General features: G+C 34.5%; 1 protein-coding gene across 3 annotated transcripts; it reads left to right on the forward strand.

Annotated features, from left to right (window-relative positions):
- Positions 1-310: 310 nt before the first annotated feature.
- On the forward strand, positions 311-10863 carry LOC113736999 (protein CHROMATIN REMODELING 35-like). 3 transcript variants are annotated; one of them, XM_072050778.1, is made up of 9 exons: positions 311-507; positions 913-1014; positions 3187-4268; positions 5377-5460; positions 5977-6045; positions 7003-7314; positions 7887-8045; positions 8794-10565; positions 10648-10863. In XM_072050778.1, exons 2-9 carry the CDS (start codon positions 930-932, stop codon positions 10649-10651), a joined length of 3567 nt encoding a protein of 1188 aa, XP_071906879.1. In that variant the 5' UTR covers positions 311-507; positions 913-929; the 3' UTR covers positions 10652-10863. The 3 variants fall into 3 exon arrangements, with proteins under 3 accessions (XP_071906879.1, XP_071906921.1, XP_071906946.1); XM_072050820.1 differs by having other exon boundaries at positions 313-427; XM_072050845.1 differs by lacking the exon at positions 311-507 and adding an exon at positions 585-798.
- The last annotated feature ends 12916 nt before the right edge of the window (positions 10864-23779 follow it).

Genomic DNA, 23779 nt, shown 5'->3' on the forward strand with positions numbered 1-23779 from the left:
ATAATAATGAAGGCTATAAAGCTAAGTGAGAGTTGGAAAAGAAAAACATATTGGAGTGATTTGGGACACTTTCCATACTTAAGGGGTTCAAAATAATAATAATAATGAAGGCTCCAAAAGCTAAGCAAAAGTTGAAAAGAAATAAACAAACAAACATATTGACATACAGCTTTGGAAAGAGACTAAAGACAGAGCTTTAATGGTCATCAAAGAGAAATTAAAAGCATGGCATCTGAAGGGTCCGAGTCCTTTTTTTTTTTTTTTTTTTTTTTAAGAAAAATGAACGGTCCAAGTCCAATACTTAAGAAGGAAGCACACCCAAATAAAAACAAAGGTTCATAAAAAAACAGAGAAAAGTAAAAATTAAGAAAGTCTAGTCTATGAGTCAGAAAGTCACGCTTCTGTGCTGGTCATTTTTCTCCAGAAGGTCTTTCTCACTTTCCTTTCAAATTCTTTACACTCCTGTTCATGGTTCTTCTTCATACCTTGCTTCAAAATTTCCAAAAGGTGATTCCTTTGCTTGAATTTTGACATCCCTTTTGTCTCTTCATTTCAAAGTTTGTATCTTTTTCTTCAATGGCGTTTAGTTTTTGGGGTTTTACTGTGATCATCAAGAATCCATTTTCCCCCTTTAAGTAGCTGTTTTGTCTGCAAAAATCAGAATGCATGCGATTTTTACGCTCAGATAAGAAAGCAAAAAGAACCCATTTTTTAATAAGGTTAAAGGGTGTACCTGAGCTTAATCTCTTGGGGTGTGTCAGTATGATCAGGATAATCAAGAAGAAGTCGATAGTGTTTGTGCGTTTTCGGTCTTGTATTTTGTCAGTTTCGACTTGCATGTTGAATGTTGATTTTTGTTGACAATAATTTGATCCATCTGCTTAATCTTCCTCTTTTGGCTTCCAAAATCAGTGTCTTGATTGATCAAAATGGCCTCAAAGTCTGAAGGGTCACAAAGCAGTAGCACGACCCCAATTGCCAAAAGGCGTCTATCCTTCAGCTCCATCACTACTGGTAATCTCTCTCTCTCTCTCTCTGTGCTTAGGCCCAAATATATCCTGATGTAGCTCATGTTAATTTTTGGTGCATTTTATCCTTTTCTTTTGTGTTTTCCTTGCTGGTTTAATATATTGCATGCTATCATCCCCATAATGGGGTGGTGCAATGGTAGCAACGAGAGTCGAACCCTTGCATATTGCCTATAAAAGTGTGTCTTAACCTCTGGGCTGACCCTTGCTCTAACATTTGTTTGTTTGTTGTGTATGGGAATTTGTATAATTAATTTTTTAAAAATAGTCTGTGATGCTTCAACATGTAAATCAATTCTATTAAAAAGGTTTGTTTAGATGAGGAGATCAAGATTCTTATTCTTCTTCTTTATTTTTTTTTTTTTTTGAGAAAAGAGGGGGGGGGAAGGTTTGTAAACTGTTGTGTAGATTGTATTTTACGCAAATGCTGTGTGCGTGGGCTCTCAAAATTGGGTTAGTCTAAATGTGAATTAGAGTTGAATCCAAATTCTGTTAACAAAATGCAAACACAAGGCAGAGAATGCAGCCTCATTAGTCATTCCTATGCATTTCTATTCCGGGATTCTAGCAATTGGACTGCAGTATAATGTCAGGATCCGTTGTTTGTCAGTTGGATTTCTGAATTCTGATATGTTGGTTCTCTATTTTGTAATTATAGTTGCGCAGTTATGGGTACGGACTTTTACTTCTGCAAAGAAACTGTTCTGGCTTTTGTGAAATTTAATTATTTGAATGTGATGCTGAGCATTGGATTGTGATCATAGACAGTGGAGGCAATTTTTCATGAAGCCTTTTGGAAAGCATAGCCAATCTATCACACAAAAATATAGCCTCTCTTCAAAGTATTCCGTATTTATGGAAACAATAAGATTGCCCCTGTTGAATATCTAGTGTGAAGTAATTTTAATGGTTATTGACGAAATGAAGATAAAAAGGTGGTTAAAAGAGAAGGTAAAACTAGAAGGAGAAAAAGAAAAACTGGTTCCCCATTGTCATTTGCCAAACCATTAATTCCTGAAATCCCAATTCAAGTGTTAAGCCTTTTTGAGGTAACCTTAGAAGGATTCTCAACATACAAAGTAATAGGTAACAAGACTTCTGAACATTTTGGAACAGATGATGTCAGTCCTTTTGTTCCAGTGAGAGAGGAGAATTCAACGCGGAACCTTGGATTGTTTTTCAGTTAGGGGTTTCCTTTTGTATAATGCTCTGTGAAGTGTGATATGAAACAAATATTCTTTTGTACTCAAAAGTAAGAAAGGAAGGGCGTGCAGACTGCAAAAGGTCTGGTGATGGTTAGGCAGGGTGAAATGAAGTTTAATTGCATACGCCAGTATTTGTTCATAGTACTAAAGAATGCTTGTATCGCTCAACCAGATGCAACAATTAGAAATCTAGCACACATGCACATTTGAATTTGATAAAATGACCTCAATAGGGTTTTGGTTGCAGAAGATGTAGTAAAACATTAATGGAAGGATCAGCCATTGGAGATATGTTGATCACTTAGCTGCTTGCAGCATCCCATGCATAAGGTCATCATCGACTTGGACTATGCTGCAGTGAATTTTAAAGGAGTTAAATTACAGTTTTATTGAGCTGAGTGGTTTGCATACTTTTTTTTTTGTATGTTCTGATTTTTCACTTAACCCTGTAATTTTTTACTTAAGCATTCTAACTTCTAAGGCCTGTTGTGTGTGTTCCTTGCCTATATCATCCATAAACGTGTGTTCCTGTCATTTAACTTTATGTCAATAATATTTTATACTCTTAAAAGGTTCTGATATTTATATGTATGTCAAAACTGCAGCCAACCCTGTTAAGATTTTCTGGAGCAACTTCAAACATCTTATTTAACCTTGTTAAGTTGCTGAGCACAATTACCCACAACGTCTGTACTCTAAATTCTTGCATCTGTTGTTTCCGCTGAACTTGTACTATGATAGCTTTCTCTTTGGATATCACAATGAACTAAACAATTAAAAAGATGCTCTACTGATGAAACGTTTCACCATGTTAGCTCAATTTGCAAAGAATTTAAAGCTAAAACGTACTTATTGTTGTGACATGTTTGGAGAAGTTTCACCATGTTGAATTTTGCATTTTATTCTTTTGCTTGAAGCATGATTTTTTGAATTTTTTGTTACATTTGAAACAGGTTTGACTTCCAAGGAGCAGAAAAGGGCTAAAGTTGGTGAAGTAGGAGAGTGCAGTTCCAGAAATTTTTCTGCTTGTTGGTGTCATGACTTCAAATGGAAGGACCAGAAGGTCTGTCCCACAGTATTAGGTCATGAAGATCCATTTTCTGCCGACAATTTGCTAGAAGATTTGGATATCAACAGATATGGAAATGTGAAGAAGGATATTGAGTATCTAATTGCTAGAAGGAATCAGTTAATTTCACATGGATTTGCAGCAAAGCCTCTGGTTCCATGTAAAAATCTGAGCACACAAAAGATTCCTAAAAAAATAGATTTTGGATCAGACAGATATGGAAGCGTAACAAGGGAAATTGAGGAGCTATTAGCTCAGAGTCAATTATTTGGGTGCCTGTCTTCAACAAATTCTACAATGTCATGTAAGCGTTTGAAAAAGTATTTAACCAAAGAAGATTTGGAGTCAAACCCTCCTTCTATGCCAAATATTATTGATTTGGAGGATGACGATGAACCTCCAGCTAATGGTACAGTTATCAAGTGTGAACCAGCTGAAGAGATAGACACATCAGCTAAGTGCCTTGTTGTCATTGACTCAGTCGAGGAAGACCCTGAGAATGACCACAATTTTTGTCATTCACGCAGCTCTGCAACAAAGCCTGTTGTTCAATGTTGGAATCTTGGTGTAAAAAAGAGGCCCAGTGAAGAAGATTTTCAGTCAAACAAATATGGAAGTGTAACAAAGGAAATTGAGGAGCTCTTGGCTCAAGAGAATCAAGTATTTGGGGTTCTAGGTTCAACAAATTCTGCAATGTTGCGTAAGCGTTTGGGTACGGAAATGTATTCATGCAAAGAAGGTTGGGACTTAAAGCCTCCTTCTGTGCCTGATATCATTGATTTGGAATCTCCCGATAATGGTACAATTGTTGAGTCTGAACCATTTGAAGAGATTGTCAGAGAAGCTAAGCCTCTTGCTGTTATTGACTTAGATGATGAAGCCTTTGAGAATGACGAGAATTCTTGCCCTAATGAGGTTGCTGATTTGGCAAAGACTGCTGATAATCTTCTGCAAAATAATGTTGAGGTACATTGAAACTTTTTTCCAGAATTTCACCAAAGCGGGTTTCAATTACTTATCTGGGGTATGTACCAGAAAGATATGGCTCCGAAGTTGAGTGGCATTGATTTTTGTATGTACACTTTTTGCAGTTTCGTACCATAGGCACCAGAGGACCATTTCAAGCAGAATAGCTTAGCTAATATCTACTACACTATCTTTTCTCTTTCTTAACAAGCATTACAATTTTCTTTACATTCAAACTGTATAACTCTGGATCCAACAATAAATTGGCCAGCATGAAGACTGGAATGGGTGATGGTAAAATATTGTACAGCTTGTTACTTGTGAAAATGAATTTTTTTCTTTGTTCACCTTAATTTGATATTCTTTGTACTGAAAACGATGATTGAAGACATGAAAAGAAAATGAATAATTTATATGACTTGTATTTTGGTACTTTTGAAAGTTGAAACAATTCAATTTTGGAAGCAATTAGTCTTTGGTTCTTTTGATAGTTGAAACAATTCAATTTTAGCTGCATTTAGTCTATCCATAACATTCATGTCTCTTGTGCATTTCTTGCTTAGTGGAGTAATTATTCCGCAATAATACTCTTCAAGTGGCTTAGAAAGCCTGCTAGAAAATTTGCATGAGAGAATTTGAATTATCTGAACTGCAAGTTCACTTTCCCCGGGTGATTTAGGTCTATAAACTCAATTTTAGGCTTGAATCATGACAATTTATCACTAGTTAAGAGTTCTTACTTTGCATCAAGCTTGCAAGCCAAAGATACTTGAATATACAGGGTAGATAGGATAATTCAAAAAACAAACATTGAGGCCTGAAACTTGTGATACTCTTTTATTGTAGTTGTTTAGCACTTTATAAAGAATGCAGGTTGAGAAAACATTGATTGTTTCCAAGACCTCAATTCAATATGTATGATCAATTAATAGTAATATGAACAACATACTGCTGTATCTACATTGTCTGTCATGATTAAGTACCTTGTTTCCTTGATGTTCTGCTTCCAGGTAACTTGTGTCTGATTTTCTTGTAATTGAACACATTTGTCCCCTGATGTCCTCTTTCCTCCCCTGGAACACTAAATGGTGTCATTTCCACATTATAGGATCAAAGTAGTGCTGAGGACCAGAAATTGAGAAGAGAAAATTCTTTCCATGGTAGCAATATTGAATTCAAGAAAGTTGAACAAGTAAGTGGTTCTTATCAAGCTTTCCTCAGGGATGATCAAGTGATAGTTATAAGTTTGAATACCTTCACTGTTTCCTCTTCATGTCCTTTCAGTGATTTAGTGCCTTGTCTTCTTGCATTGCATTTCCAGCTGATTTCTCATTGTGAGTACATTCACTTGGCCACTGGTGTCCCCCCTTTTTGTTGTCAAACACTTAAAGTAGTGTCATTGCCATTTCTAGGGTCTAGACTGCACATTGGACCAAAAAACAACAAGAGTTTGTCTTACTCTCGAAAATGAACCTAAGAAAGATAAAGGAGTAATTGGTTCTCATCAATCACTCCCCGTTCGTGATCAACTGATAGTTAAGTTTGTGCACAACTTAAATTGCCTCTACATGTTCTTTCAATGATAAAGTACCTTATATTCTTTTTTTTTTTTTACCCTGCTGATTTATTTGTCTGTTTTTCTTGTAATAGGAACACATTTGTCTGCAATTTTGTCCTAGAAAATGACAGTTTTATTTTCTTGTTGTAGGATCTAGATGCTGCTGATGACCATAAGTTTGAAAGTGAAAAATCTTGCCATGGTAGCAATCTTGCAAGTGTAAGTGGTTGATATGAAGCCTTCCATATGGATGATCCCATGAAAGTTTAAGTTTATAAATACCTTCAGTGTTTCTCTGAATTTATTCTATTCTTGCATGTTCCGGCTAATTTATGTGCCTGATTTTATTGTAATAATACTCATTGGTCTGCTAGTGCCCCTTTCTTGCTCTCAAACTCTCAATGGTGTCATTTCTATTTTTAGGGTCTAAATTGCACAGAATTCCAAAGATTGATGGGAGAAAGTTTTTGCCACACTGGTGAAACTGAATCCCAGAAAGATAAAGGTGTAATTGGTTGTGTCTTCAGTCCTTTCATGTGGATGTTAAGTGATAGTCCCATTTCTTGTTCCCAAACAGTAAAAGGTGTCATTTTCATTTCTAGGATCTAGATTGCACTGAAGACCAAAATATTAAGAAGAGAAAATGTTCACCATGCTGTTGAAAATGAACCTAGAAAGACTAACGTGTAACGGGTTTTCTTCAGTCCTTCTTTATTGATGATCAAGACATAGTTGAATTTCTGAATAGTGTCATGGTTTTCTTTTGTGTGTCTTTTAATGATTAAGTACCTTGTTTCTTGTGTTGAGTTTCCAGCTAATTTATTTGTCTGATTTTGTTGTAATCACACTACTTCTTGCCTCAGACACCAAAAGGATGCCATATTTGTATTTATGATCTAGATTGTGCTCAAGACCCAAGGTTCAGAACAGGAAAAGAATTGCCATGCTGGCAAAGCTGATCTCAAGAAAGCTAAAGTTGTAATTGATTTTCAATAATCCTTCAATATTGATGATCAAGCAATAGTTGAGTTTGTGAATAATTTCAGATTTCTCTCTACATGTTACATTGGGTTTCCATCTAATTTGTGAGTCTGAATTTGTTGTAATTAAACTCGTGTTCCCTCCTGTCCCCTTTATTGCCCTCAAACATTAAATGGTCTAATTTTCACATTGCAGAATCTAAAGTGTGCTGAAGAAGGGAAGTTGGGAAAAGGAAATTCCTACCTTGGTGATAAACCTGAGCTTAAGAAGCATAATGGTTTAAATCCCAGAGCAGAGGCTAAGGCTGAAATGGTGGAGGACAAGAGGCAGACAAAGGCAAATGCTCCTGTTTCACCTAAAATTTCTGAAGTTGAGAAAGACAAAGGTGTGTATGTTGGTGTGGAGGGTGATGCAGAACATGAGGAAGGCAGTCCCCAACATGATTCTGAGTATGGTGGTCTGGGGAGTATATGGAACGAGCTATCATTTGCATTAGAATGTTCCAAGGTGCTTTAATTTGACTTTGAATTAACTATAGCAACTGAAACTGCTGATAAGATTTATGCATCTCAAACTTCTTGCCATGGTTTGATTGTAGTCTCAAACATTGCATTTTGATGCATCTTACATGACTCAGCATTGCCTGTGGTCATTCAATCACAGACAACTTTTGAGAGAAAAAGGAAGAAGATCAGCCGCATGTAATGTTACATAAGGTCTATTAAAATATATTTGCATGTTTTGATAAGAAAAGTATCTTCACTAGTCACATATCTGTCTAACATAGTACCTTGAAAGAATGACATGGAGAGCACTAAAGTTTCGAAAAACCTTTGATTTTTCACAATGATGAAATGAGTTTGAGATGTCTTTCTGCACTTGGAGAGCTAATTGGTGTCTTGACCAAGAACTGGAGTTTTGCTACACAATTAAGGGATACCTGTACAGCCTTCCTATGTTTTAAGGCAAATCAATATACTGTAGCCCTTTATTACAAAGTTATTCCTGGCTTTGTCTGTTTTGTGCTTGTATTCCCATCAAAGTTTCCTCACCATCAACTTATTGTTTGATGTCAATAGGATACTGCTGTAGATTCTTCATCTGATAAGCACACCATTGTGGGTGCAGAAGATTGTGATCATTCATTCATCTTGAAAGATGATATAGGTTCTGTCTGCCGAGTTTGTGGATTGATTGAGAGAGGGATTGAAACCATAATTGAGTATCAATATGCAAAGGTTTGGTTTTTCTTGGCTCTGTCTTGTGCTTCGTTGGTGTTCTTGTCCTTTATTTGCTTAGTTGGGAGTAACTACATACCTGTTCTTGTGATTTGATTATTGTCTGAGAAGTAGCTTCATTCAGTGAAAACATGAAGCTTCCATCATGTACACAATTGCATAATGGGAATGCATGTTTAAAGGTACTTCCACATATGCTATACTAGTACTTCACTCGTTCTTACCTTATGTGCATATACCTTTAAGTGCCTAAAAATGAATCTTACACAAATATGCACATATAAGGTTGACCTTGTTATCCACAATAATGATCACACACTTAGTTCTGTCTCCATCTGTTTACATATTTATTGGTACAAACCAACTTCTACATGTTTCTTGCAAATAAGCTTGACATGCTGCAGTTCTTGACTTGAAGAAGCTTCCAAGAGGACCTGCACACATCGAGTAAATTACCTTTGACCATGTAGGATGAGATATGGAGCTTATGGTCTTTTATTTCTTTTGTTTCCCTCTTTTCAAATTTTGCTTTTATCTCTATATCCAAATCTCCAATTGCATGTAATGCAAATTTTGCTCACAGTTTGCACATGAGTAAACTTTTAAGTACAATGCTCCCTATGTAAATTGATTTTTTGTGTTGCTCTGTATTCATTTGCTAATTTAGATTTTTCCTTTGGTGAAGTAAATGGATATCTATGTCAATGGTTCTGGATATTCAATTTCTCTTACTCTTTTCTATTGTTAGGCCAAAAAGAGTGAAAGAACTTATAGATATGAACGTTCCCTCCGAAATGGCCTTGAGCAAACTAAAATCCTTCCTGAAAGTATTAGATGGGTTGAACATGAAGACTCTTTGACAGAAGTTGCTGTCCATCCACGGCATCGGAAGGTAATGAAACCGCATCAAGTTGAGGGGTTCAATTTTCTGACAAGCAACTTGGTGACAGATCATCCTGGTGGTTGTATAATGGCACATGCCCCAGGATCGGGGAAAACTTTTATGATCATTAGTTTCCTTCAGAGTTTCATGGCTAAATATCCTTCTGCAAGACCATTGATTGTACTGCCAAAGGGAATCATATCAACATGGAAGAAAGAATTCCAGAGATGGCAAGTGGAAGATATACCGCTATATGATCTCTACTCATCCAAATCAGAAAGTAGGAGTCAGCAGCTAGTAATTTTGAAGAGATGGGCAAACGAAAGAAGCATTTTGTTTCTGGGATATGCGCAGTTTGCTTTGATTGTATGTGACATGGATATGAATGAAACAACTCTTGGATGTCGGGATATATTGTTAACTTGCCCTTCTATTCTTATCTTGGATGAAGGTCACACTCCCAGAAACCAAAACACTGATATTTTGAAGTCTCTTGAACAGGTACAGACACCTCGCAAGGTTGTACTTTCTGGCACCCTTTATCAAAACCATGTCAGGGAAGTCTTCAATGTTTTGAATCTTGTTTGTCCAAAGTTTCTGAAAATGGGGACTCCTAAAGTCATTAAAAGGCGCATCTTGAGTAAGGTACAAATATCAAGCGGGAGGAGTTCTATTGCAAAGTTTTCTGATGATGACTTCTATAACCTGGTGGAGTGCACGCTCCTTGAAGATGAGAAATTCAATAGGAAAGTGAATATCGTTCAAGATCTGCGGGAGATGACAAGCAAAGTTCTTCACTACTACAAGGGAGATTTCTTGGATGAACTACCTGGACTAGTTGACTTCACTGTCTTTCTTGAACTCAGCCGTGCACAAAAGAAAGAAGTTGCAGAGCTGAAGGAACTGAAAAGTAGGTTCAAAATAAACTCTGAAGGAAGTGCTATCTATGTGCACCCGCAGTTGAAGAAACTTTTGATGTATTCTGGAGTTAAAGATAGGGTTGATGTGGAGAAGATTGATCTAATGTTGGAGAAACTGAAAGAGACTGAAGGAATAAAGGCCAAATTCTACCTAAATCTTCTCCAGCTATGTGAATCCACTGGCGAGAAGTTGCTAGTTTTCAGTCAATATCTTCTCCCTCTAAAGTTCTTGGAGAGACTGACTGTGAAAGTTAAAAACTATAGTCTTGGAAAAGAAATGTTTGTGATCACTGGTGACTCAGATTCTGAAATTCGAGATTCTTGCATGGAGCAATTCAATAATTCTTCAGACGCTAGAGTCTTTTTCGGATCAATTAGAGCTTGTGGTGAAGGAATATCACTTGTAGGAGCATCACGCATTATTATACTGGATATACATCTAAACCCCTCAGTCACCCGCCAGGCAATTGGACGTGCATTTCGACCTGGGCAACAGAGGAAAGTGTACACCTACAGATTGGTTGCCTCTGGTTCTCCAGAAGAGGATGACCATTTAACTTGCTTCAGAAAGGAGTCTATTGCAAAGATGTGGTTTGAATGGAATGGATGTCAGGGTCAAGAAGATTTTCAGATGGAAAATGTCGATGTTAATGATTGTGGTGATTTGTTTCTAGAGTCATCACAGTTAAACCAAGACGTAGTCTCTCTTTACAGAAGGTTAGTCAGTTCTTTTTGCCCTTTCCAAGATCTGCCATATTGGTGATTTAATACTGTTTTGTTTCCCCCTTTTTATTTTCAGGTAAACAGCCAGCACAGTTGGAGGCTTGTAGATAACAGCTTATTTTTGGATGGACTTTTGTCTCATTTTGTTGACAATTATAGGCAGGTGGGGCACATGATTAGGTTTTATAATTTTGATATTGCTGACAGTTTGTAAAAATGACTGGGAGGATAGAAATGTAAACCTCAGATGTTCAACAGAGATTATGTAAATTGCTGGCTGACTTTCAGAGAATGAAGTCCATATTTTGAATTTTTGCTACTGAATTTGTCACACTTAAAAGGGACTGTAAATTCACCCATTGGGCATGGTACAAATAGGATGGTAAATAAATGTTCTTGCAAGTCATGAACTTATAAATTGCTCATTCGGAAATTTCTTTTACTTGCTAACAATTAGGGAGAAAAGAGGTACAATTTCCAATCTGATTTTATCATCCCAACTAGCTGGCAGATCATTCAGGTGAAAATTGCTACTCATTTTGACCGGCCTGATGTCAACACTCAAAAATATCATAGGATTTAAATAAACTAGTGTATATGCATTGTATTTGTACGTAAATAAAATAGGTATTACTTTTTGTGATACTCAAACAATCATCCTCTTGAGAATAGTAAATGCAAAAAATAAAAAATAAAAAAGTTGCTGGAAGTGTTTTATGACTATCCGCCTTTTTGTTCAATAAAACATATGATATACTTCCATGGTAGTTTTACAATCCTGATTGATTGTATGTATAGGTGGCAAATCAACCCACTGAATTAAAATTACCCATATCCGTCCATGAATAGATAGGTATGATATCTTAAATTTTTGTAGATGGATATAAATGGATTACCCAATAATACCCATTTAATAAATGAGTATTATTGGGTAATCCATCAAACCCAATTAACCCATTTAGAATTCTCTTCCCCCGCCCATTTATTTTTCAAAATTTTCATTTTGTCATGATCTTAACTACTTTTGTTTCATTATTATTATTATTTGTTGATTTTATTTTATTTTTTTATTTTCTCTTAGTTTGTTAACTTGCTCATTTTTTTAGCATTACTAATTTATGATAAGTTTTAGCCTCTTTTCTTATCTTTCTAAAATGAAAATTTAAATTTATATATGAAAAATATGTTAGGGGTTCAAAATTTTTGGATTAAGTTTTTATATTAACTTTTATAGTATTTAATTCAAAATTTTTATTCTTATTATTCAATTATTAAATAATATGTAATTTTGCGACATAGAGTATAAATGAAAAAAAAATTGGTAATTAACCTTATTAAACATTATAAGTAAATATTTAAAATTAATAATGGGTACAAAGAGCGGTATAAATTGATAACTTAGTTTGCAAAAATAAATTTAGATGAGTTTACAAAAAATTAAAATAAATGGGTTATAATTGGGTAATTGGGTTACCCAATTCATTTTTTGACTTATCTATTTATACTCATCTAATTAAATGGGGTATAAATGGGTTGACTCACTTATACCCATTACCTATTTTACCCAATCCAAACCCGCCCAAGTCACCCATTTTGACACTTCTAATTTGTTTGTAACGGTGGAAGTCTCATAATTTGTAAGAAGAGGAAAAGCTCCCCATTTCCATACATCCCATCTTAAAGTCAAGCATATTCATATCTTTATTGAGTGTTTTATTCTTTAATTAAAGTATCTGGTAGTTCAATTAAAAAACTAAGTAGTACTTTTTTGGGTATAAATCAGCTGGTGCTTGGTGACCGCATTGAGTCTTGACTAATTTAGAATCGAACTTTGTCATACTCATCTAACACTAAATGTTTGAGGCAGTAGTAATTCTCAGGCATATCCAATAACACCGAAGCCTATAGTATTGATTAAAAGTCACAACAAACTCATTTTGTCATCTACTTCAAGTTATAAGATGATACATTTCAAAGAAATTAAGGTACAAATCAACGAGCCATATTGCATTCTTTTTCTCCTATGGCTGATATTGCAAAATTGTATCTCTCTATTTCCTCATCGACTGCTCAATTTTATCTGTATATATGTGTGTGAAATATTAATCTTTTTCTTATGCACAAGTCCCACAATATGCTTTTACAAATGGAATCAAAGTGTTCCATGTGAAAATAATCTCTTATTTTCTTTTATTAATTCTACTAAATTCTATGGAAATTCATTCCTTCCCAATCGAATTCTACACAAAAATAAGTAAATGTTCAAATAGTAATAAACATGTTAACATTCATTTATACATTAACATAGAATGTTCACATTCAAAGTCGGGAATAGGAACAAAAATAAAATGTGCACTATTGATTCTTTTTATTTGCCAACTTGATGTTTTATAAATCATTGATATTACAAATATGAAATATCCAATCCTGAGTACCAACCATTAGACCAAATCCTTGGTCTTGCCTCTAATTCCTACTTTTATGGCATATTAAGTAAGACTATATCTATGAAAATAGGTTTTTCTGATTTTGGAAGATTAAAGTGCTTGACATATTCTTACTTTGTAAAGTTGATGTTTCGTTCCAGTTTTTTCCTAAATGTAACTTGTTCTCTTTTCTTTTATAAATGAAGTCCTTATAATATATTCTGTAAGTCTTATATACCTGTATCCAAATATGAGTGCTAGTTACACAAATTCTTTGTTAGATATTTCAGATACTGTTTTCCTTTCACAAGTATGTTTTATTCCCGTTTCTTTTTGACCCTTTCTGCTTATTTGCTTTTTGTGGAACTATTAGTGGCCCTCAACTTCAACTTGAGTTAATAACAAAAGAATCTTTAGAAAAGCATCAACTTAACTTAGAAAAATATCAAAATAGGAGCGAAATAGTAATAATAAATCTTAAGTTCATGTACAAAAAAGGATTTTAAAAACAATATATATCAAAACGATAGATACAAATATGAAAATTCCTAGAAATTAGAAAACGAGCCATCTTTTAGTTTGTATCTATCTTATTAACCGTACGTAGTTCAGAGTAAAATTTTCCATAAATCTAATTCATCGTGGGAATTTTGTTTTCAACATCTCCAAAGGCTTTAAGACTTAACATTTAACATTCAATTGTTAAATTTGGCTCAAGTGAAAAAAAATGGCAGTTCCCAAGTTCTCTAGCCACGCTCGTTCGATTAGTTTGCCTTCTTCTTCTCATCCTCTTCTTGTGAATGCTGAGGAACACCTGCAAAGGTTTAAGTCATCAGAAGCTGCATCCTCACCTTCGCATTCATTGGTATGCCAATGATTGGATGCCCTCAAGAACTTGTACAACCGTCTGGATGATGTGCTTCGGCTGCCTTTGAGTCAACAAGCTCTCAACAATGAAGAGGTGTTGGATGGATCTCTCAGGCTGTAAGACATTTCTGGGACACATGAGAAAGTGTCCAGGAACTTGAGTCGTCTCTACAGAGAACAAGAAATCGAGATCTGGCCGATGAAGTTAGCTCATTTATGATTGTTAGGAAATTGGCTTAATTTCTTTTAGTCAAGATCCCTATTTGATGTGGGAAGTAACTAGTTTTTTAATTGGATTTAGTTACTTAAAGTAAGTAGTAGTCAAGGAAACTCCTATTTAGTTTAGAACTTAGATGTTATTTCCTATTCTGCATAAGTCTAAGAATTAGTATTGGGTTCCAATTGTTATTTGATTTTTTGGCCAAGCAATGTTCTCTATAAATAGGTAGATTGGCATAGGGTAAAAAACAAAAAAGTCCCCTGTGATAAACCTAATACACAGAATAGCCCCCCATGGTTTCAAAATATACAACACGACCCCTCATGCTTTGAACTAAATTGTAAAGGTGACGGAATCCGTTAAACTTAACGGAAATGAACAAAATGACCAAAATGCCCTGATATAATAAAGCAAAAGACAATTCAAAAAAATCATTTGTTTTATTCTCTAAATAGAGAGAATTGAGAGTTAAGGGGTAGAATAGGTATATTTGATAAAAATTAGGTATAAAAATTTTTTTTAAGGTTCCAATAAGTCATTTCCGTTAAATTTAACGGATTTCGTCACCTTTACAGTTTAGTTCAAAGCATGAGGTGCCGTGTTGTATATTTTGAAACCATAAGGGGCTTTTCTGTGTATTAGGCTTACCACAAAGGGCTTTTTTATTTTTTACCCTTATTGGTATACTACAAAGATATATAAGAAAGGAGTGAGAGAGTTCTTAGTGGGTGAGAGAGTTATACAAGAGTTGGGGTTTGAGAATCAAGTTGTAATCTTGTGGTGTTTTTCTCATAATAAGAACAAAATTTTCTCTCCGTGGACGTAGGTTTGGTGATTAAGCCGAACCACATTAATTCTTGTGTGTTGCTCATCATTCGTGTTAGATATTATTTTCCATTAAATTGTTGGTCTTTTCTTTTTCAAATAATTGGCCTGATACCCTAACAAGTGGTATTAGAGTTCCGTTAGGGTTTTGGTTAATTATTTGAAATTGAGTGGGTGGTGGTATATCATGGGGTTTGGAACTATACAGTTTCCAATTTAACCATTTAATGGAACTACAAGTTTCTTTGGCAAAGAAGAGTGAAGGACGTTCTAGTTCAATAAAGGTTTGACAAAAGCGTTGAATGGAAAGAACAAGAAGCTAGAGAGCATGAAAGATGATGAGTTTGAGGAGTTGTATGCAAGGTGTGCGAGCACAATTCAACTCTATGTGGCGGACAACATCATAAATAATGTGATAGATGAGAAAGATTCTGCAGCAGACCTCTGAAAAAAAATTGGAAAAGCTTTATCTGGCTAAAAGCTTATCCAATAAATTGCATCTAAAGCAGCAACTTTATGCACTAAAGATGGTGGAGGGTGGTAGTCTCATGGATCACATGAATACGTTCAACAAAATTTTGGATCAACTCCAAAAAATTGGTGTGGATATTGAGGAAGAAGATAAGACCCTTTTACCTCTTACCTCAGTCTCTGATTCTTACGAAAGTATCATGACAACCCTGTTGTATGGGAAGGACACTTTAGAGTTCGAGAATGTGCAGTCTTCTTTGTTGGATCATGAAAAACAAAGAAAAGCAAACCAGGATATGACACAAGAAGCTGCGTTAATTGCTCGAGGTAAGAATAAAAGAGAAAAACAACTTGACGGTGAATCTAAGGCAGGTGGTTCAAAAGCCAAGAGAAAGGGTGGAGTCCAGTGTTTTGGTTATCATGAGTTTGGCCATATCAAAAGATATTGCCCTCATCAAAAGAAAAATGATGAGAATGACTATGATGGTATTGCTGGATATGTATCGGGTGGAGATATTCTCACAATCTCCAAAGGTAATAATACTTTTTCTTGTGATGGTTGGATTTTAGATTCTAGATGTGTTTCACATGTTTTCTCCAAGTTAGACTATTTTGATACTCTTCAAAGAAAGAAGGCAGGTTTTGTGTCCTTGGGTGATGGATCTACTTGTCAAGTCAAAGGTGTTGGAGTGGTGAAAATCAAAATGTTAAATGGAGATATTCGTTCTTTGGCTGGTGTGGCTTATGTCCCAAAGTTACAAAGGAATCTAATTTCTTTGAGTCAGTTAGACTCCGAGGGTTACCATTTTTCCGCTGCAGGTGGAGTCTTGAAAATCAGACATGATGAGATGGTTTTGTTGATGGGGAAGAAGTATGGTAATTTGTATCATTTGAATACCTCAATGGATTGGGAGCGGAAGGGGATACAGGAATGCTCTCAAATTACAAATGGTGGTAAGAGGAAAAGTCCTGCTATGGGAGAGGGTGAATTGAGGCCCCTCTCGCGAGTCAACTAGATGTTGGACTCCGTTAGTTACACACGTTCATTTGCCGATTGAATCAATCGAAAACAAGACCATCTTGATTCAGGAGCTAGGCACCAAGGTATGTGGTGGAAAAAGGCAAATGGAGTTTTTGGATGGTTTGCAGTGGTTGCTAAAAGAAATATTCGCCAAGGTGAAAATTTGTTAGGAAATTGGGTTAATTTCTTTTAGTCAAGATCCCTATTTGATGTGGGAAGTAACTATTTTCTAATTGGATTTAGTTGCTTGAAGTAGTAGTCAAGGAAACTCCTATTTGGTTTAGAACTTAGATGTTATTTCCTATTCCGCATAAGTTTAGGAATTAGTATTAGGTTCCAATTGTTATTTGGTTTTTTGGCTAAGTAATGTTCTCTATAAATAGGTAGATTGACATACTACACAAATACACAAGAAAGGAGTGAGAGTGTTCTTAGTGGGTGAGAGGGTTATACAAGAGTGGGGGCTTGGGAATCAAGTTGTAATCTTGTGGTGCTTTTCTCATTGTAAGAACAAGTTTTTCTCTCCATGAACATAGGTTTGGTAATTAAGCCGAACCACGTTAATTCTTGTGCGTTGCTCATCATTCGTGTTAGCTATTGTTTTCCATTAAATTGTTGGTATTTTCTTTTTCAAATAGTTGGCTTGATAACCTAACATTGATCTCCAAAAATCACTGAACAAAATGATCAGCAAATGCTGCAGAGAGTTGGGGAAAGCAGAAAAGAACTGCAACCAAGCAATTGTAAAGAAAGAGTCTGAAAGAGTCCCTTTGGTTAACCTGATCCAAAAGTCCAAGAAGTTAGTTTTAACCGTGTTGGAGTCCACTTTATCTTTCGTTTCTCCATCAAAGGAAAGATGCCAGAGTTCTTTGGTCTCGAATTTATTACACAAGAAAGCATCATCTGAAGGACATTCCAATGTTGCTGCAGTGGAACAATTAGAAATCGAGCTGCATCTGTTAAAGAAGAACAAGTCAAACACAGATGTAGTAAAGGGGCTCGCGGCCTTGGAATCTAGCATTCAAGAATTAGCAGGTATTGTTGGTGATCCATTAGATTTTCAGACACTTTGTTTTATCATACCAACCACCATTTATTTCACATACATTAAATCTCAAAAAGTGTTATAATAAATAATAAAAAATATTTCAAAATAATTTTCTATCCAAATACATAAATTATATTTAAAAAAGTAAAAATGAAAACTTAAATATCTTATCGCTTTTCCAATCTTCTTTTTGGGGAGAACTTATGAATAAGTTATATTACTTGGTCCTCTGTTTGTTCTAAATTCGAGAGAGATATTCCAGACTTGCGAAAAAAAGTTTTAGTATTCCAGATAAAGCAGTTCATTGACACAAAAAAAAAAAAAAAGGGAAACAATACAATACATTCTAGTATTACAAAATTAGGTGTTGCCAAAACCACAAGCTATTTTTGACTGGGTATAGCTAATGGTCTGGGAAGTTGATAAAAGACTGAACCACACTTTGTACCGAAGGAAGTTCAGTAAAGAACACACAGCTTGGACTTTGAGCTAAGATGTTCAACATTTCAATCCTTATCTCATAGGTAGAGGGGTGACCAAATATCAACCATAATCCCCATGTATTATTGGCCAATGCCAAAATAACCCGAAAGCAAAAGGAATCTTAACAGATCAAAAGGTCAACCATGGTAGGGCTACCAATGAACATGATTGTTTAAGTTAATACTTGCAGGCTAAAACACTAGCTAGAAATGCTGTCATAATGAGGCTTCAAGTCAGTTAATTGTTCTTCCTAGCTTCAACTTTTGACAGGTAAAATAAGGTCATTACTGTGATTTTAGATTATGACTGGTTAATAATTAATCGCCAAGCATCATGATTTGATCAATGTCACAAACACGCACGAATGACTAATAGAAAAATCCCACTAGCAGATCAAGATTCCCCTTGTTTCCCTGCGATTTTACATAGCCAGCAAAATTCTGATTTATTGACAATTGGGCAGCATGTGATGCTTTAATGGCATTGGCATCAAAGTAGGTGATGCAAATCGTTGTTGTATCAATACTTTGTCTGCAAATTGATATCTCAATACAGGATATATATGTAGGGAAATGCTGCAACAACAAGACAGGAATTGGAAAAATGGAATGCTTCATCAGCTATTACAAGAAGACGACGTTTGGATGTGATTGCCATTGTTTTTCATCAAGACCTATACGCGCAAATAGAGAAGATTTTGGCTTTTCAACTACCTTCTAATGCTTCTTTGTGCAAGAAAAAGATGGCAATCTTGATAGCTTGTCCTCAAACGATAAGCACTATCTTTGAATTGAACTTTTTTAGCCTTTTAGTGGTTCTGAAGGTTTGTTTGCAAACATCAAAGTCATAAATGATTTTCAATTTTATCAATGGAATTCTCACAATACAATAGTATATACGTGTTCTTATTATTTTGTTTTGCGAATACAGATCACCATTCACGATTAAATTATGTGTTTTTTTTTTAATTGAATGCAATATAGTTCATTCCAATTAGGATCAATTCCATTTTACACCCTTCAACTGTACCTGCATGCTCGATTCCTATGTTTCAAAATGAGACACCTTAAATCTTAAAATATAAAATTTGTTCCACTTGAGTAAACTCATTTATGGAAGTGAGACAAATTTCATAATTTAGAAATATTGATCATATTTTACACTTTAGGGATCAAAGTGAGGTAGAATTTATAGTTATAGTTTTACTTTAAAGTTTATATACCACAACAAGAATTCAGATATAGTTGAAGAATGCAAAATGTAATTCATTCTTCCCTTCAAATATGGTTCACTCAATCAATTTAGAGACTCATTCCCTCAATAGTTGAATAATGACTTGATTAAAATTCAAAATTTTGCTTTTCTGTTTTACACTATATGTGCAGAGTTAACAAAACATTTTTATGCCCTATAGGTATGGTATGTGGGCATAACGAAGAATGCAAAATTATTGAGGTATCTGTGTAATATTGATTTGAGTTTTTTATATTGGAAAAAGAATTTGAGTACATTAAATTTCCGAATGTAATAGAATTAGATTTGGGATAAAGTTACTTTAATGCAAATACCCGAAAACAGAAAAGAAACCATTCGAGAACGTTCAAAAAAAGAAAGCAAAATGAAAAAAATTGAAGGCATCATTTATTATGGGTTGTAAACTTTCTTATGCAGCAGTAGTTAAGTCATGTTGTAATTGGGGGAAGGATTGGGTTGAACGATATGGTGGAAGAGATTGTAAATAGGAGGTTTTTAACCGTGTTTATTCAAGTACAAAAATTATTTACCAATCACGTTTATTCATCATATTTTTGGAGAAAAAATACCTTAGAGATATACATGAAAATACGCAATGGATTTTGTCTCGCTCTCTGTTCCACTCTTTGCCCCACTTATTATTATATTTCTATTTCTCTTTTATAAACATTATATTTTAATTTTTTTATTTTCTTACTATCAAACAACTACTAACAAAGTTAAAAATAAATACAACAGTTTCACAGAAGTAATATATAATAGAATAAAAATATAGGAGAAAATCCATAAAAATATCATTTTTTGTGTATTTTGATTGTTTGAATTTGTTAAATTTTGTGTATTACTCAACTAATAGTGCTTGGATTTTTAGGAAACAAAAAAAGAATTAAAATATGATATTTATGAAAGAGAAATAACAATAAAATAAAAAATGTGACAGAGAATTGAATGGAAAGAGAGGGACAAAAGATTTGTTGCGATGAAAATATCAGAATGTCATGTTTTTCAACTCCATCTACGTCTTCCAACTCTTGGAATTTTGAAAGATGGACGCAGATGTTTAAAAGGACTGAGGTTGGTATGGTAATTTAGTGATCTAAGCCTTTGTTTTCAATAATATCATTGCCATAAAATAGTCAATATTGTATTACAAGTCAGAAATCAATTGGCATTTTAACTGACGAGCATGGGATATGCATATAACAATTAAGTTTATTCCAAGGTCAAGTTTTGCATTTATAAATTCCTAAATACCCCATACACGATTTTTTGTGAGTATACAGGTCAACATTGAGTATAGAGTATTAACGGTCGAACCCACAGGGAAGAATGAACAATTACCAGCTCTACTAAACTCCGCTATTATTTAGATGATCAACAAATTAAAGGAAACAAAACTTTGCAAACTTATGCAAGAAAATAGCAAATGAAAATTCTTTAGGTTGTGATATCCCTAACAACTCATATAAGTGCTATTCTTGGATCATTGAGTACTGCTATCTTAGTTAGTTATGGCATAATTTCCTCATATATGTGAATCCAACTCTCGTAGTGAACCAGCTATACTCATAACTAATCCACACCCATTCTCGTGGTTATGAAATTGCTTATAAGTTCATTACCTCTATGAAATTACATGAAACAAGTCACTTAAACCACAAAGGTGTACTTCTACTCTCGTGAGTATACTCCCTAAGTTTAGCACTTCTTGAACTAGTGTTAAATCCCAATTTTCATTAAAAATTTAAAACCTTTAGACAATCACAAAAAATGGTACCCAGTAAATTATGGTTTAAAGAGCAAAAGTGCTAAATAACTTGCTCAAAATAATATAATCAAACAACTAAAAAGTTAACACAATATAATCATAAAAAGTTCAACCAAAATTCAAGGCATAAACTTTGGAAACACATAATAAACATAAAATCCAAAACTTGCATATTAACCAAACTTAGAATTAATTACAAAAGATAAGGAGTTAGGAAGGTAGAGTAACCCTTGTCACATGAGCGCTCTCCTTACCTTTTCATCCTCCAAATTCATCTTTATCTTGCTAATACGCAAAAATGGATAAACTAGATAAAACTAAACTATCCTACACTAACTAAACTAAAGAGTTAAGAAACTACATTTTTGTGGTATTTCTTCACCCCTCTTTCTAAGCTCTCCAAAATAAAGACACAAGCTCCTATTTTAGATAAATCTTTAAGTTCTTCATTTGCATCTTCAATGTGAACACAACTCCAAATAAGTCAACAACTTTGGCTCCAAGTTATATCTCATCGTTATAGAAGAAATAAAATCAAGAATTGTTACTAAAATCTTCATTTTACAGTTGCAAATCTTGTATAATTTGTCCCTCAAAAGTTGTGAAAGAATGGGGTTGTAAACAAGTTGCGTAAGTGGAAGCTGTCAAGTTTGACCGGAATCCCTCCAAGTTTCAGTCGGATTGCTTGGAGGGATTCGTCCTCTGTTTCACCAAAAATTCTTTGCCTCGAATCCCTCCAACCAATCCCGTCAAAAACTGGTCGGATTGTTCGAAGGGATTCAAGTCAACTTTCATTTTTGACAAGTTTCTTCATTTTCTTCTTCTAGCGATTTAAATCACTTTTGAAACTCATCATCCTTTCGAACTTTAGGATTTCAATCATCATAATGTAAACCTATTTTTTGTCCAAAATGAAGTCCATTTTTAATTCCTACAAAATAACCAAAAATATGCAAATAAAAGGGACAAATATCTCATTTAAGCACTAAGCAACATTTAGAACTAATTCTAGCCAAAATGGACCAATTTCTTCTTATAATATTGCAAATATGACTAAAAAATAATGTAAAATATCATCCAAATATAGCACCAAATAGTCACCTATCATTAGCCTTTTTGGGGGTCAATGTTTATTATGTGAGCAAAATTTAAAATATGGTTAGATATGGAATGAAATTATGATAGTGTTAATTTGTAAACGGAAAATTGTGAAAAAATCCTGAAAATATTATTAGAATTGGAATTAGAATAAAGATAGCTACTCTCATTTGGATTTGGAATTGAAGCAAAAGGATCCATCGCATGTATAGGCAGCCATAACCATATCATAGCATGAAACAGGTAATTACGTTATTCCATTTTTTGTTTTGTCTTCTTATTTCATAAAAGCAATATAAAATTACTAGAGTTTGGACCTTTTGTTGCTTTAATCAATATTTAGCGCAAATTTTGGTGAAGCAGCAACGACACGCTATATCCTCGCAATTCTGCCTAATACATGTAGATAGGGATGTAATCGAGTCGAGTCAAGCTCGAGTAGTGCTATACTCGAGCTCGACTCGACTCATATATCCCTAGGCTCGAGCTCGATCGAATCAAAAAAATTGATACTCGAAACTTGACTCGATGTACTCGCTCGAAACTCGAAACTCGACTCGATAAGGTTCGACCCTTAGTCAAGCCTTATTAAGCCGACTCCATAAAGCTCGACCCTTTTTTAAACATTTTTTCTTTTTAGGTATTTTTATAATTATGTTATTACTTTTTTACCCTTATAAAATTTTATTATAAAGAAGAGTATATTGTAAATTTCGTATAACCTATACCCATAATAGTCATTTTATAATTATAATACATATATATTATTTAAATTATAAATATATTATTTAAATAGCCCGGCTCGATGAGCTACTCGACAAGCAGCAAGCCAAAAATTTGAGACTCGAAACTCGACTCGAACGCCAATCGAGCTACTTGAAACTCGGTCAACCCGAGTTCGAGCCAAATCGTTTGCGAGTAGCTCGGCTCGCGTACATCCCTACATGTAGATGGTTTAGACAAGCAACTTTTAACAAACTTTAATTGTAAGAATTAGCAAAACTTAATCCACAACTCAAAAAAAAGAGGGTAATAGGAAATCTTTAGTCTAACTAAAAACCATAATCATAAGTCGTAAAATCCAACTTGCCTCGTAAGAAAAAGCAGCCATCTGATCATGAATTTCATAATTCGACTCTCAAATTCTCTTCTTTTCTTCTTTGTTACATTAGGTTTGGAATCCTCTCTTGTACCAAAAATTAAAACAAAAACATTGCAATAAAAAAAGATTGATTAACATTGATACACGTGTCTAGAAACAAAATTAAATAACCAAATTTACAAGGAACCATAAGAAGTTACGTTAATTCATTTAGCCTTGGTTTACATTCTAAGACACATTGAAGAAGAAGAGGCTACAAGCAGGTTTATCCTATTCTTGAAAGACTAATGTTTGGATGACATATTTGTTGCAAGTACGAAACTGTGTGGAGGAATGTGTACAAAAAGAGGTGGAGGGAATTCTCAAACATAATGTTAAACTAGTATATGTCAAGTGCTTTAACATTACTACGATGCTAAAGAGTGCATGCATGGGAGCTGATGCTAATTCCTGTGTCCTCCTTTTGTGAGCTAACAAGGCTGCACAAAAGGTTGAGGTGGTGGCCAAGAAGAAGTAGGATTCACATCTTGGAACTTTGGAAATTTTTTGCTCCTTCAAAATTCACAATTATTGTATTTACGGGAGAGCAACAGAAATAGTTGCCAATGAAATCATCTTTGAATAG

The sequence above is a fragment of the Coffea arabica genome, chromosome 1c, assembly GCF_036785885.1.
Source record: "Coffea arabica cultivar ET-39 chromosome 1c, Coffea Arabica ET-39 HiFi, whole genome shotgun sequence".
In the NCBI taxonomy this organism is placed as follows: domain Eukaryota; kingdom Viridiplantae; phylum Streptophyta; class Magnoliopsida; order Gentianales; family Rubiaceae; genus Coffea; species Coffea arabica.

Bases quoted from the DNA above. Each gene is read 5' to 3' on its own strand.
- LOC113736999 (XM_072050778.1), top strand. From the start codon at position 930: ATGGCCTCAAAGTCTGAAGGGTCACAAAGCAGTAGCACGACCCCAATT. The intron at 4,269-5,376 runs GTACATTGAAAC...TCCACATTATAG, and splicing joins TTCTGCAAAATAATGTTGAG to GATCAAAGTAGTGCTGAGGA. The intron at 6,046-7,002 runs GTAAGTGGTTGA...TTCACATTGCAG, and splicing joins ATGGTAGCAATCTTGCAAGT to AATCTAAAGTGTGCTGAAGA.